We start from the raw sequence: 15525 nt of genomic DNA, 5'->3' as shown, positions 1-15525 counted from the left end.
CTTTCAATACATTGGCATCTAATTACAGTAATAATTAGAATGATTCTACCAAAATATAGTGGTATTTAGTCCACAAACTAAATGCAATGATAGAACAGAACACAATATAAACTAACTGGTGTTGAATTCATTATGTATCTACTAATACCACATTAAATGAGTATTTGCATTCAGATATAAATGATAAAATGAACAGTACAAAACTATGGCTGCCTGGTCATGTGGCATGCACTTTGGACTGTCTCTCTAGATGGTTCTGAGTTAGAACCATGCATAAAGCCATCTCCTGCCAAAAATTCAGATCAATAAATCATATAAACTCAACTATTAACTTCTTTTTAATGAAAAATGAATAAGTTTTACCTGTGAACCCTTCTAAACAGTGGCATACATAATTATCTCCACTTTCATAACATGAAGCGTTATTGTGGCAAGGTTTAGATGCACAGCCTCTACTATCCATCTGACAGTAAATGCCAGTATAGCCTGGTAGACAGACACATGTAAAACTATTCACAGCATCCACACAGGTGCTATTGTTTCGGCACAATCCCTGCTGGCACTCATCTACCTCATCAGCACAGAGAGGTCCAGTATAACCAGGATAACAGACACACTGAAACCCAACAAACACACTTGAGTTCTGGAAAAAGTTTCTACTGTCCACACAGGTTCCATTGTTGAAGCAAGGCTGACTGATGCATTCATTTATATCAGTTTCACAATGGCTACCCGTGAATCCATCATGGCAGTGGCAATAAGCTGCATTGAGGTCAGAAGATGAGTTGTAAATGCAGGTCCCACCATTCCAGCAGATGTTGTAGTCACACAAGTTAACTGGGATCTCACACTTAGTTCCAGAATAATTCCAGCGACAGAGACAGATGTAAGAACTTTGATCAGGCCGACACTCCCCACCATTTAAACATGGCTGAGATAAACACAAGTCTTGATATTGGCAATTATTGCCATAGTAGCCAGTTGGACAGTGACACTGGTAACTGTTAAGGTCAAGCACACAAGTGGAGTTGTTCTGACATGGATTGCTGACACAGTAATTGTAGTGCTGGCACTGGGTGCTGTAAAAAGGCCAAACACACTGGCATGTGTATGGAAGAGTGACATTGGACATGTCAGATAGCTGGCTCAGTAGACATGTCCCACTGTTATAGCAGGGTTGAGATACACAAGGGTTAGGGTTCTCACAATACTGACCTGTCCATCCAGGTGGACAAGAGCAGACAAAGTTGTTCAGTATTCCACTACAGGTTGCATTATTTAAACAGGGGTAAGAGCTACAGGCTTCAATAAGTGTTTCACACCTCTGTCCAGTAAATCCAGATTTGCAGATGCATCTATAATAAGAAGTATTAGTGGATGCACATGTGACTGTTTGATTTTTAATGCAGAAATTGTCAACACATGAGTCAGATATAGAAGTTTCACAAAACTGACCAGCGAACCCATTTTTGCAGATACAAGAATAATCTGTAGTATTTATGTACTGACAAGAGGCTGTGTGATTCATAACACAGCTGTTATTGTAACATTCGTTGAAATTTGCTATTTCACAGAACTGACCAGTGTAGCCATCATTACAAACACAAAAGTAACTTGTGGTATTCAAGGATACACAAGTGGCTGTATGATTTAGGATGCAGCTATTATTATCACATGGGTCATAGACAGGCAGTTCACAGAACTGACCAGTGTAGCCAGTCCCACAATCACAAGTGTAGGACAAGAGCTTTCCTCTGCAGGTGGCTCCATTTTGGCAAGAGTTATTACTACAAGAACTAGACACAAAGGAGTCACAGTATCGCCCAGTATAACCAGCAATACAGTCACAAAAATAATTGGTAGCATTCATAACAACACAAGAAGCTGTCTGGTTTTGAACACAAGAGCTATTGATACACATGTTAGGTATAGGAGACTCACAGAAGTGACCAGTATAATCAACATTACAGATGCAGGAATATTGGGTTGCATTAATGGGTTTACAATAGGATGTGTGATTAGAAATGCAACTATTTTTGTCACAAGGATCAGATACAGCTATTTCACAAAACTGACCAGAATAACCATTAATACAGTTGCAGGAATAATGTGTAGCATTGAAAGGTTCACATAAGGTTGTGTGATTTGTAAAACAGTGGTTTGTATAACATGGATCAAAAACAGTTAGTTCACAAAATTGCCCTGTGTAGCCTGCAAGGCATATACAGGAATAATCTGTGGCATTAAAAGCATTGCATGAGGCTGTTTGATTTGTAATGCAGGTATTATTGGCACATGAGTCAGACATGAGTGTTTCACAGAACTGACCAGTGTAGCCTGCAGAGCAGATGCAGGAGTAATGAGTAGCATTAATAGTCTTACAAGAAGATGTTTGATTTGTGAAGCAGGTATTGCTGCTACATGGGTCAGACATAAGTGTTTCACAGAACTGACCAGTGTATCCAGCAATACAGTTGCAGTTATAATGTGCAGAATTGATTGGTTCACAAGTAGCAGTATGATTTATGATACAGGTGTTATTATTGCATGGATCAGATATAAGTGTTTCACAGAACTGACCAGTGTATCCAGCAATACAGTTGCAGTTATAATGTGCAGAATTGATAGGTTCACAAGTAGCAGTATGATTTATGATACAGGTGTTATTATTGCATGGATCAGATATAAGTGTTTCACAGAACTGACCAGTGTATCCAGCAATACAGTTGCAGTTATAATGTGTAGAATTGATAAGTTCACAAGTAGTTGTATGATTTATGATACATGTGTTATTATTGCATGGATCAGATATAAGTGTTTCACAGAACTGACCAGTGTATCCAGCAATACAGTAGCAGTTATAATGTGTAGAATTGATAGGTTCACAAGTAGCTGTATGATTTATGATACAGGTGTTATTATTGCATGGATCAGATATAAGTGTTTCACAGAACTGACCAGTGTATCCAGCAATACAGTTGCAGTTATAATGTGTAGAATTGATAAGTTCACAAGTAGTTGTATGATTTATGATACAGGTGTTATTATTGCATGGGTCAGATATAAGTGTTTCACAGAACTGACCAGTGTATCCAGCAATACAGTTACATTTATAATGTGTAGAATTGATAGGTTCACAAGTAGCTGTATGATTTATGATACAGGTGTTATTATTGCATGGATCAGATATAAGTGTTTCACAGAACTGACCAGTGTATCCAGCAATACAGTTGCAGTTATAATGTGTAGAATTAATAAGTTCACAAGTAGTTGTATGATTTATGATACAGGTGTTATTATTGCATGGGTCAGATATAAGTGTTTCACAGAACTGACCAGTGTATCCAGCAATACAGTTACATTTATAATGTGTAGAATTGATAGGTTCACAAGTAGCTGTATGATTTATGATACAGGTGTTATTATTGCATGGATCAGATATAAGTGTTTCACAGAACTGACCAGTGTATCCAGCAATACAGTTGCAGTTATAATGTGTAGAATTGATAAGTTCACAAGTAGTTGTATGATTTATGATACAGGTGTTATTATTGCATGGGTCAGATATAAGTGTTTCACAGAACTGACCAGTGTATCCAGCAATACAGTTACATTTATAATGTGTAGAATTGATAGGTTCACAAGTAGCTGTATGATTTATGATACAGGTGTTATTATTGCATGGATCAGATATAAGTGTTTCACAGAACTGACCAGTGTATCCAGCAATACAGTTGCAGTTATAATGTGTAGAATTGATAAGTTCACAAGTAGTTGTATGATTTATGATACAGGTGTTATTATTGCATGGGTCAGATATAAGTGTTTCACAGAACTGACCAGTGTATCCAGCAATACAGTTACATTTATAATGTGTAGAATTGATAGGTTCACAAGTAGCTGTATGATTTATGATACAGGTGTTATTATTGCATGGATCAGATATAAGTGTTTCACAGAACTGACCAGTGTATCCAGCAATACAGTTGCAGTTATAATGTGTAGAATTGATAGGTTCACAAGTAGCTGTATGATTTATGATACATGTGTTATTATTGCATGGATCAGATATAAGTGTTTCACAGAACTGACCAGTGTATCCAGCAATACAGTTGCAGTTATAATGTGTAGAATTGATAAGTTCACAAGTAGCCGTATGATTTATGATACAGGTGTTATTATTGCATGGATCAGATATAAGTGTTTCACAGAACTGACCAGTGTATCCAGCAATACAGTTGCAGTTATAATGTGTAGAATTGATAAGTTCACAAGTAGTTGTATGATTTATGATACATGTGTTATTATTGCATGGATCAGATATAAGTGTTTCACAGAACTGACCAGTGTATCCAGCAATACAGTTGCAGTTATAATGTGTAGAATTGATAAGTTCACAAGTAGTTGTATGATTTATGATACAGGTGTTATTATTGCATGGGTCAGATATAAGTGTTTCACAGAACTGACCAGTGTATCCAGCAATACAGTTACATTTATAATGTGTAGAATTGATAGGTTCACAAGTAGCTGTATGATTTATGATACAGGTGTTATTATTGCATGGGTCAGACATAAGTGTTTCACAGAACTGACCAGTGTATCCAGCAATACAGTTGCAGTTATAATGTGTAGAATTGATAGGTTCACAAGTAGCTGTATGATTTATGATACAGGTGTTATTATTGCATGGGTCAGACATAAGTGTTTCACAGAACTGACCAGTGTATCCAGCAATACAGTTACAGCTATAATGTGTAGCATTGATAGGTTCACAAGTAGCCGTATGATTTATGATACAGGTGTTATTATTGCATGGGTCATTCACAGGTGTTTCACAGAACTGACCAGTGTAGCCTGCAGTGCACTCACAGGTGTAGGTAAGTAGCTGATCCTTGCAGGTGGCTCCATTCAAACAGCTGTTAATGAGACAATCATTGACATTGGTGCTACAATTGTCTCCCTCCCAGCCTTCCAGACAGGGACAATGAATCAGATTCCAATCTTCCGCACAGTAAGTGTTAACTGGGCAGGAACTGTTCAGACACACTGAATCACTCACACATCCCTGTGTTAGCCTTGACACATTCACCATCAATCCATCAGAGGATTGAGTTGTTGAAAACTGAACAGGAATCTTGTTGAAGGAAATGTTTCTGATGCAGCCTTTGAAATATCCTATAAGGTAGGATGAACTCCCTAGAACAGAATGAAACTCTTATTAACATATATGAAGTACATGTTTTAATTACTAAATCAACTTCAGTTATCCCTTGTTCACTCACTGATTCATGACTAATAGGCCTTACACTTGTTATTATTTATGAAGGCCTAAAACACAATTTAAATTTAGAAACTTTTTTGTTTGAAACCAATGAATAGTTCTCTCAGGGACATAGTCTCTAGGAGCTATGTGTATATCTGTACAGCTTGGTAACTAAATGTCTTTTATTTTCCCAAGTTTAAAAAAAAAAGATTTGCTAATAATAAATAAAATAAATACAACTTGAAAAAAAATATATTGATATTTCCTTTTTTTTTTTTTCCAAAAAATGCTAAGTAGGTGTATGAGCTTGATTGTGTGTACTAAGTTATTTAAGTGTGAGGGGGAATGTTACAAGGGCTTGATCAAGATCCAGATAGAGAACTGATGACATGAAGAATAGTCAAAGAGAATATGTGTAATCTTTTTTTAAAATTAGGGTTTGGGGGAGGGAGTTGCTTTTTTCTTGAAGGGCTACAACTGGTGGAACACAAAGTGTGCACTAGAGGCAGCAATATATTTCTGGATATTTATATCTGCTAGAACTGACAGACAAAAGTAAATAGTGTGAGAACAAGAATGAATTGTTGAACATTGTCTCCATTTCAGATTGTTCCATTGGAGGAGCCAAGTAAATGTGTTTTTTTTCTCTGAGTTAATGGCTAGAAAGTGTGTGGGGTGGGATATAATAATGTGGACTGTTCCATTGAAGGATGAAAACAAAAAGACTTTTGGCAAATGCATTGGTGGTTGGGTGGGGACATTATAATACAAGCCATTTCATCAGGTGACAAAAAGTTCTGGGTTAAAGAAATATATAAACCAACTCTTTCAAAGTTCAAAGCACAAGTATCAGATACAACTAGCAAAGAGTGGGAGAAACATGACTAATGTATTTCATCTTTAAGAGACATTTGTAGGAGTTCAGTACAGTGTAGATCACTTAAGTCAACTTTTAATTTAATTAATTTTTCTTTGCATTGTTGATCCAATTTTAATGCTTAATGTCATATTTTGTTTTCCTTTCCAATAGAAGCAAATGGATGTTTCCTATTTTGAAAACACTGAAAATATGTTTGAATACATGCAAGTGTGTGGACTTTTACTACAGCATGAAAAGAAAAGTCTAGAAACATGTAAGACTAGACAGTGTCAAGAAACGTAGGGCTGGATTAAGGAGGTAGCTGGGAATAAGAGCTTATAAAGTTAGAATTTTGTCTTCTTTACTTTTAAGCTATCCCCACAATGCACACAAATACGTAGTACAAATAATCTACATACTCTACGAAGACAACTGATTAACATGACTGATGTACATACCAATAAAGAAAGGCCTTGCCCCAATGTATATGTTGACCTGACTAGCAAGACTCTGATTGTAGATGTCAAACTCTGCTTGTAGTGTTGTTGTCTCATTCTCAATGAAGAAAATAAGGTCTGTCAATCTTCTAACCCAATGTACGGAATGCCACAAGCCATCTGATACGTTAAGCTTAGATTCAACTCCAACTGACATTCAAGATTTAAGAAATAATGCAATGGTTAGTTTATATCATTTCCACTTAAAAGCAAAAAACATTTAAAATGCAGGAAAACTTAACAGCACATCATCATCCTTATTTAGCTAGCTTTTTGCTGGCAGCTGAGATGTAAGCAGTCTGTGCCAAGGAGAAAACTGCAACTGATTGTATGCTTTTTAAAATACCAAAACTATCACAGTCTTTAAAGTAGCCAACAGCCAAATAGTCCACATCTATGCCAAATAGATAGAAATAGATAGTGCGGATACATTTATTTTACTGTTGGTAAAAGTACAGCAGAAAAAAAAAAGAAAAATGCAGCATCAGAGAACGGATTTAGTAATAGAATTGAATAGAATATTGATTTACAATTTTGATGCAAGATTAGACATGACAGCATCTGGGTGGATCAAGTGATCTGTTAACATAAGCAGTCAGAATGAAAGTGGTGATTGACATGTTGCCTGGGTGGCTGTTGGACAGTGTTGCAGAGACAGGTTTGTCATTTTGTCTTTTTTTCTGCAGCATTTTCTTTTAAAATATTGTAATCTAGTGCTTTTATATCAACAAAGAATAGTACTTCCATATTAATTTCAGCTACAACATATATACAATAAAGCAATTAAATATGAAGGCAATCTTTCATTTTGACCAGTTTTAAACATCTAAACTAAGAAAGAGCAGTTTCGCCGGGCTTAATATCTAAGTCACACGAGCAGGCCAGGTGCTGGACTTAGTTGTCAGAGGCTATTTGAGACGCATGCCATAAGGAGTATTTTATAGACAATGGGAGCTTAACCCCATTGACACCCCTGGCCATGACAACCTTTGAAACCATCTGCTCTTACTAACAGGTGAAGGGGTGAAGGCGGATACCTGGCGCCACAAAACTGGGAGCTTAGGGCAGATGGAGCTCGTCAGCCTAGTAAGGCAGTTCATCTAGGAGAGGGGTACTCTGAATTCAAACCCCCGCTGCCTTGCGGTACTGAGGCTTCAGGAGACAACCTCGAGGAGAAATCAGGAGTGAAGCCCCATAGGCATTGGGAGTATCAGTTGCGAAATTCCCTCCGGCAGCTTCTGCAACTGAGTTGGTGCCAAATGTAATGCGATGCATTCCTTTGGATCACATCAGCAAGGTCAAGAGAGGGTTCATGACGCATGGGCCACCCATGACCCCTTTATCCAAGGCCCAGGAATGCGCCCCGGAGAGGAAAAGGAAACTCTGGTGCTGCTGCAAAGCGGCTAAAACTAAGAAAACTTTTGCTTGTTGTCGTCTATTAAATTCTTCTATTCTGATTGTTTTGTCTTAAAACAATCACATGAGAACAAAAAGGTAACCCTAAAAATATCTCAAAATTTCATCATTAAGCTATTTATAACTTTTCTACTCATAAGCAGTATTTCCACAATTGTATTGACATTTTTAAAATAGTCATTCATATTTGAGATGTTCATCCATGGCGGAAAGACTATGAATAGATAGCTTTTTTGGAGTATCTTGTGTATCAAATACCAGACTGATCAAAGTGGAGTTTTTGTGACCTTTTTAGCACTGCAGAATCCAACTTTCTAAGCTCTTCTCTTTGAAGCACACAATCATTTCACAATGGAGCAAGCAGTAGACTTTGACAAGATTGGGCATTCATTAAAAGAGTTGGATACAAAGATCAACTGCCATGTATTATGATCATTAAAATTAGAGCTCAATTCTTTTTGATTTTGTTGTCAACAGAGTTCTATTTGGCCTCCTTGACATTGTTTAGTTTATCATGAAACACTTTTTGCTATGACCTAAAGGTTCTTTTCCAAGACACAAAGGAAAGCAACTGTCCAGGAAATGAATGAATACATTTACTTATTGATGTCAAATGTGTGAAGTGTACAACACAAAACAGTACTTCTAATGACTAGACAATTCATGTTTCAGACTCACCTGTATTAAAACCAGAGTACATCTGTAGCCTTCCCTCAAACATTCGAATTTCTATGTACTTGCTGTTACTGCCACCTAGTCCAGTGAATTGAAGAAGCATAAGTGTTGAGGTCAACAGTCGAGTGCGGAATTCAAGTGTCCCTTCACTGCCAAAAGCAATCTTTGTTGTGTCAAGTTGAACCAGTGAGTAACTTGAGTAACCATCAAATGTGGCTGAACTAACTGGGTGTTAGATAATAAAACTAGTAGATTTTTGAAACAATAATTTCCTATATAACTAACCATAAAAGAAAACAGTTGTTATCAACCATAAATATATGATATGGAAGATACATTTTATTTAGACTACAACACAGAGGCGTAGTGAGCACAATATGCGCCCAGGGTAAGAGACAACTTTATTGGCACCCCCTGTCCCCCCACCATTTTCCATGAAGATCACATAGAAATATAGGCTTATATATAAAAAGTATTTCATAATAATATATTACCTGAAATATCTACAATTATTTTTTTTTGGCACCTCTCTGAGGGTGGAGCCCCCTTCCCCACCCCCCTCTCTACACTTCTGTACAAGACTTAATAGATTGCAGAAGGGTGCAAATCATGATGTTATGCAATTTACTAGAGAATTCATAAAGCAGTAATGAAATATTGCAATTCACCTTTTATTTTAATTCATAGAATATAGAAGGATACATTTCCATTGCAATTTCTTTTTGTTTTTGCTTAGTCCCTATTTTTTGTAAGCATATGTTCTTAAACAAAATGTACACAAGGAAATGGATTATCCTATTCATAAAATATTTTAGCCTGAGAATACATGCCAAATTTAGGCTTTCTAAGGAAATGCAATAACCTTTTTTTCTCTTTTATAACAAAATCAATTGTATCTAATGTTTTGTTGTATACCCTCAGAACAGTTTTGTCCACTATATCCCTCTCTACACAGACATGTTGGTCCTGTCCAGTTAGATAGACAGGTCCCTTGATTTCCACAAGGATTGGTCACACATGGTTCATTTAAAGGACATCCTGCACTTGCCCTAGGAGGGTCATTTCCAAGTGGTGTTGAAGTACTAGTTGATAAGTCCAACAACTTCTGGTTGATGTAGACATTTCTCAGGCAGCCTTGGAAACTGTAGATTAGAGATTAACATCTAGGATATATTTATAATATCAGGCAATTTATGCTCATTCTAGATTTGTAAAAATGTATTTTAATTAACCCTTATGCTTGTTTTATAAAAAAAATTACAAATTATACAAATATTTGATAGCATTTTTCTTGGCAATAGCATATATGTATTTCTAGTTTTAAGTCTGAGCCATTGCTTTACCATGAATAGGTAAGTAGAATTTTTTTTTTATTTTTTGTAAAAGCCTGCCAGGTTGTACTCTGGACAATGATCATGATAACCATAGATTCAAACCCTGCCAACCACATGATGCCATTCCCACAGTTATGCTGCAGGTTTGGACAGGAATGTAATATGTAAACATCTTTCCTTATGAAGGAGCACCCCCAAACATGCACTTGACAAGTAACACTGGAGTTACTTATGATAATTGACACATTTTTTTAAGGAGGAAGACATGTTAGAGTCATATTACTATAACTTATCTATTTTCTTGAAAGAATATTTTAAAATCTTGTCTAGCTTTTATTGTTCTATATACTAAGCAGTCATCTGCAAATAGTCTACTTTTATTTAGAGCAGTGATGCCCAAAATCCGGCCGCGGGCCGGACATGGTTCCATCCGGCCCGCCGAAACGTCGGCACAAAATCGAAAATAGAAATAGAAAATCACCCTTCATCCCTCCCCCCCTCAAAAAAATGTTGAAAAATGTTACGTCAGGGCCCTCTGATGGTTTGGCACCATGACCTTTAACATTTGTACGTTTAGGAAATGGGAGAGATGAAGAAATTAAAAGTATAATTTAGAATCTACCAGGAAAAGTGAATGTATTTTTTTTTTGAACATGATAAGCCAACATCATTGATTTGTAAAGAAGAGAGTGTGGCATTTCTATCTTAAACACGAGTGTTGGAAATTAAATTGGCCTGCAGGTTGAATTAGGTTGGGCATCACTGATTTAGAGCTATAAGTAAGTTAATTTAAATGCAAGTGTGTGACATGTTTTTAGTGCTTATTTAAATGCTGCTATGATAACTTGTTAACTAATTCTGGATAAACAGATAAAGTAGACAACCCCAAATAATTGTATTTTTAACTAGGCTAAATTGATGAACTTATTCCAATACTTCAAAGGCTTCTGTGTGCTCTTTTTTTTTTATCAAAATAGTAAGCTTTTTTGAAAACTAAAACAACTAAAGTATTGTAATTTTTTTTAGTCACATAGTTTTGAAATGATATGAAATGACAACAATGAAGAAAGAATGTTTAGTGTATTTCATATGCTCTGTATTCAAAATTCCACAATGTCTAAGACAAGTAAATGGTACCTCATATCAGTAGGCAGTGATATATTCCTGTTCCTCCACATATCCACTGCACTGTGTAGTCGTCCAATGAACACTGGCTCCACTACTCTAATGATGTGATCAAATACACCAGAGTATGATTCAATCATTCCTGTAGGACTAGAAACTGAAATATGAAATAATAAAAATGTCATATTACATGTTAACTATAAGATTTATAAAATAGGAAACAAACTTGTGTATACATAGTAAGTATTAATCAATGTAAAAAGTGTAGTGAACATTTTCTCACCATTCACAACATACAGGTTAGCACTAAACTGAATGTTAACAGTCACCCACCCTTGGTGCTGTACAATAGTGGTCACATTTTGCACACTTTCAGAAGATGAAGCAAGAGAGGCCAAGTGTATTCTCAGTTCTCCATCACTAACACTGACAGAGAGCATGTCTTCAAAGATCTAAAGATATATAAATGAGAGATCTACTTGTTCTGCAAAGAAAACTTTCTGTAAAAATTCTTAAATCTAAAAAAAAAAAAAAAAAAAAAAAAAAAAATATTTTCTCATCAAAAAGCAATATTTCTCATCATGTGATTTTTTTTTTGGTGGATACTTTGATCAATACTTCACATTATAGATAAAGACAAATATCACATTTCAATTGTCTAGGAACAGAGGCCTCAATATTCTTTTTCTTCTATAGCTTATAATAAATGTACAAGCTTCTACGAGCCCATTGAACTTTCCTGCTTGGCACATGCTACTAAATGTTTGCTATACTTACAGTGTACACTAGAAGACCAGCAGTTGTATTTCTGAAGTTCACTTCCAATGAGACCTGTGTCAGGAGCTGATCTCCTTCAAAGTACAACATGCTTGGCTCTACAAAACTGGCTACATTCTGTACCTCACACTGGGATCCTGTAAACCCTGACACACACTTACATGCCTTGTAGCCCCACATGTCAATACAAGTGCCACCATTCAGACATGTGGTATTGAAACATGGGAGGTGTGTTGAACAACCAACTGTTGGAGCTGTTGTTTCATTGGCCTGAGTAAACTGACTTGAAACAGCCAAATTGATTGGTTGATTGTTGATAACAAGATTCTAGCAAAATAAAGAAAATTTCAGTGTTCAAGTCAGTAAAATGTCATTAGATAAATACAAAAAAAAAAAAAGAAAATTAAAATTTTATGCAATTTGTGATGATTAGAATAACAAAAGACCAAAGATTTGTAATTACAGTGATCAGGACCTGGTGAGATATTGTATGCTATCATCTAACTAAGAAACATGATAATCATTAAGTCAGGTAATGCACACGAAATGTGCAGAAATTAAAAATCCAGAAATTTAGTTTGTTTGCAATCCAATTGGTTTAGATATGAGAAATGTTAGGGGGGCAACAAATCAAAAGACATTAAGGTGATACTGTATGTAGGCTAGCTGTCTGCTTGGGTAGTATGTGTGCAGGACTGTCATTCAATCATCTGGATCAGACTTGGTTCATAGCCTGCAGGAGGTTTGGACTATGTTACAAACAACAAACATAAATACAAATATCTTTTTAGTGACTTTTTTGTTATATGATTCCATGTTAAAGGAAATATGTAATGTTTGATTAAAATGTACTTACTCCAAAACATCCTGTGAAGCCTGCAGTAGTTCTGACAATAGATCTAAGATATGTAGTCCACAAAGGCACACCACCACACACAAAAGCATTGTTCAAGATCCACATGGCTGCACTAGTCAACTGAACTGAGGTACCAAGTGTGGTGTTGATAGTATTGGAGGTCAGTGTGATGGCAATGTTAAAGCTGTCAATGGTTAGCAGTACAGCATAGTTGTGAATGTACCCAGAAGGCAAGACTACTACACTGTTGACTGACTGAAGACCATTACTCCCAGACACATACAGGCTATTGTTGCCAAGTTCAAGGACAACATGCTGAGGTTGGCCAGTAACAGATACCTAGATAAAAGAGTGAAACATAATAGATTGAGATATTTGAATGTCAGATACTTTTTTGTAATCTATACACAATACGGGATAACAAATATTTCATATTATTATATAGAATCAAATCTAGTTAATTGGACCTTATTGGGACACAATAGTTTGGATCCAATATCCAGCTATTCTGATTACTTGGATCTGACTTTACTTATACACATCTTATCTTAAACACATTTTTAAAGTGTATATTTTACATTATTTTACTCCTGATAGAGAAACAGGAAATTAGGATGACTAAATTGACTTGGCAGTCGAAGCCAGTGGTCACTTGAGACATGTATTTCTAGTAGTTATTATTCTGTACTATTATTACTGAAGTATTTGTTACCCGCTGTGATGCGGACGTTATTTGAAGTCTATTTTGGAGGATTTGACATGTTGGATATATTTGATACCGCTGTTATGCCGATGTGACTTTGTTTCTTATTGGATCATGTCACTGCCAAGAAGTGCAGTATTATTATTGTCATTAAATAAACATTATATTTTTTTCTTCCAAAGTGGCATTAAGTCAATCAGTAATATCTATGTTTGTCACGTGTCAAGTCTGACTCCAGGAAGCACGAACCCAGCATTCTACGACATTCGCAACAAATAAATAGTAACCAGTTTCATGTGTAATATTATAATACTACGTCAGCACACACTTAACGTTGACAGTCAGTAAATTCTAAGTTCAGCTTTTCGTTGTAAAATGTCTATTATTTGTAAATTAAAACATCTCTAATAACTGATTTTTAGTCTACCTTTAATGTTCCTATTTTTACTGTCAAAAGTAATATAACAAATAGATCAAAGAATACTTACCCCAGTGACAAGAAGTAGTATCCCATCCAGTACAGTGGTTGTCAGTGTAAACTGTATCCTTAGACTGTCAGAGACTAACAATGGCATCAACTCGGAAGGTGGAAAACTGAGGGAGTTGTTTCCCCAAAAGGTTACACTTCTGATGAATTGACAGACTTGACCTTCAACCCCAGACAGACAAACACAAGTAAACATGGCCAGAGCCACTTCAGTACACTCCCCACCATAAAGACAAGGAGCAGATGAACATTCTTGAATATCTTCAGTACAGTTTTGACCTGTACAAGAGCATGAAATGCAATAATATACATATGTTGATATAGCTTAATAAGTCTAGACAGTAAAAAAAATATTTTTAAGCAAGTTCCCAGCATTTTTTTTGACAACAAATTCAAAACTTTTTTTTTATTAATTAGTTAGTGACAAAAGAATTAGACAACATCCTAGCCCAAATCTACAGCATGACAGCACAAGCACTAATGCCAGGTAGCTATTCATTTTTTACTTAATGTTCAATTGTATTCACTTTATCAGCTAATTCCTTGTAGGAAACCTAAGTATGGCTATTATAAGGCTAGAATGTCACCATTGTGTATAGACATTGACGTGTAAATGACATTTCTAACCTTGTAGACCTGGTGGACATAAGCATGTATAGTTGTTGACCTGATCAAGACAAGTGGATGTTGCAGCACAGGGGGAAGGTAAACATTCATTGATATCTACTTCACAGGCAACACCTGAAATAGTTTTCACACTTGAGACATGTATGCTATATGCTACTGGAAACATAGAAATAAACCAGTTTTAGTATTGAGAAAACATTACAACAAAGTTCAAAAAAATAAATCTGATAGTGTTGCATAAGACATCTATATGTTTGTTACTGAAATGACAAGTTTGAAATGAAGACAGATTCTTGAGATCACTAGCAAATATTAGTTTCTAAACTCTTTATATTCATTGTTAAAAATTCAGTATATGACTAAAATGTGTTTCTAAACTAAACAAAAACACAAATTATCAAATAGAAAAATAAAAGAATAATTAATGAAGGAAAAAAAAAAGGGTTACTATGGTGAGCTCCTAAAGCATAGTGTGTACCTGTATATCCTGGCTGACATGTACATTGGAAACTGTTGACTAGATCTATACATGTGGCATTGTTTCTACAGGGCTGAAAGCTGCACTCATTAATCTCAAGATCACAAGTCACATCTAGGGATGAGAGGTGTAGTTTGGATCAAATCTCATTCACTACAATTTTAACAATTTATTCTTTTTTAAAGGTGTGATTTATCATTTAGTTCAAGATTATTTTAGTGAATCAACTGTGAAGAAAAATATGTTATTATTGTGTGAAATTTCTTTTAATAAAACCCAGTATCTTGTTAGATGTTGTAACATTATTTCACCATTATGGAGATTCTTTTTCTAATTTATTCATAATTAGACCAAGAATAAGAAAATGTTTTTATTTTGATTAGTTAATTACTTTTTCTAGTTGGAAAGAAACATTGTAATTTGAT

At 35.6% G+C, this 15525-nt stretch overlaps 1 protein-coding gene across 2 annotated transcripts in view; it reads right to left on the bottom strand.

Moving 5' to 3' along the window:
- Positions 1 to 15525, bottom strand: part of LOC106071565 (protein eyes shut homolog) — a 50442-nt gene that overhangs the window by 19899 nt on the left and 15018 nt on the right. For both annotated transcript variants that reach the window (XR_008779771.1, XM_056041208.1), the window contains exons 12-22: positions 15101 to 15214; positions 14623 to 14736; positions 13997 to 14274; positions 12806 to 13144; positions 11950 to 12276; positions 11456 to 11624; positions 11185 to 11329; positions 9629 to 9855; positions 8717 to 8938; positions 6584 to 6772; positions 364 to 5199 (exon numbers count right to left, since the gene is read on the bottom strand). Coding sequence is in view for 1 of the 2 variants with exons in the window: in XM_056041208.1 (XP_055897183.1) it covers positions 364 to 5199; positions 6584 to 6772; positions 8717 to 8938; positions 9629 to 9855; positions 11185 to 11329; positions 11456 to 11624; positions 11950 to 12276; positions 12806 to 13144; positions 13997 to 14274; positions 14623 to 14736; positions 15101 to 15214 (6960 nt within the window). In the remaining variant the exon portion in view is untranslated. The remainder of the gene's footprint in view (positions 1 to 363; positions 5200 to 6583; positions 6773 to 8716; positions 8939 to 9628; positions 9856 to 11184; positions 11330 to 11455; positions 11625 to 11949; positions 12277 to 12805; positions 13145 to 13996; positions 14275 to 14622; positions 14737 to 15100; positions 15215 to 15525) is intronic.

This window comes from Biomphalaria glabrata, chromosome 9 (genome assembly GCF_947242115.1).
Source record: "Biomphalaria glabrata chromosome 9, xgBioGlab47.1, whole genome shotgun sequence".
In the NCBI taxonomy this organism is placed as follows: Eukaryota; Metazoa; Mollusca; class Gastropoda; family Planorbidae; genus Biomphalaria; species Biomphalaria glabrata.
The sequence above is the reverse complement of the archived record's forward strand: the minus strand, read 5'-3'. Positions and strand labels throughout refer to the sequence as shown.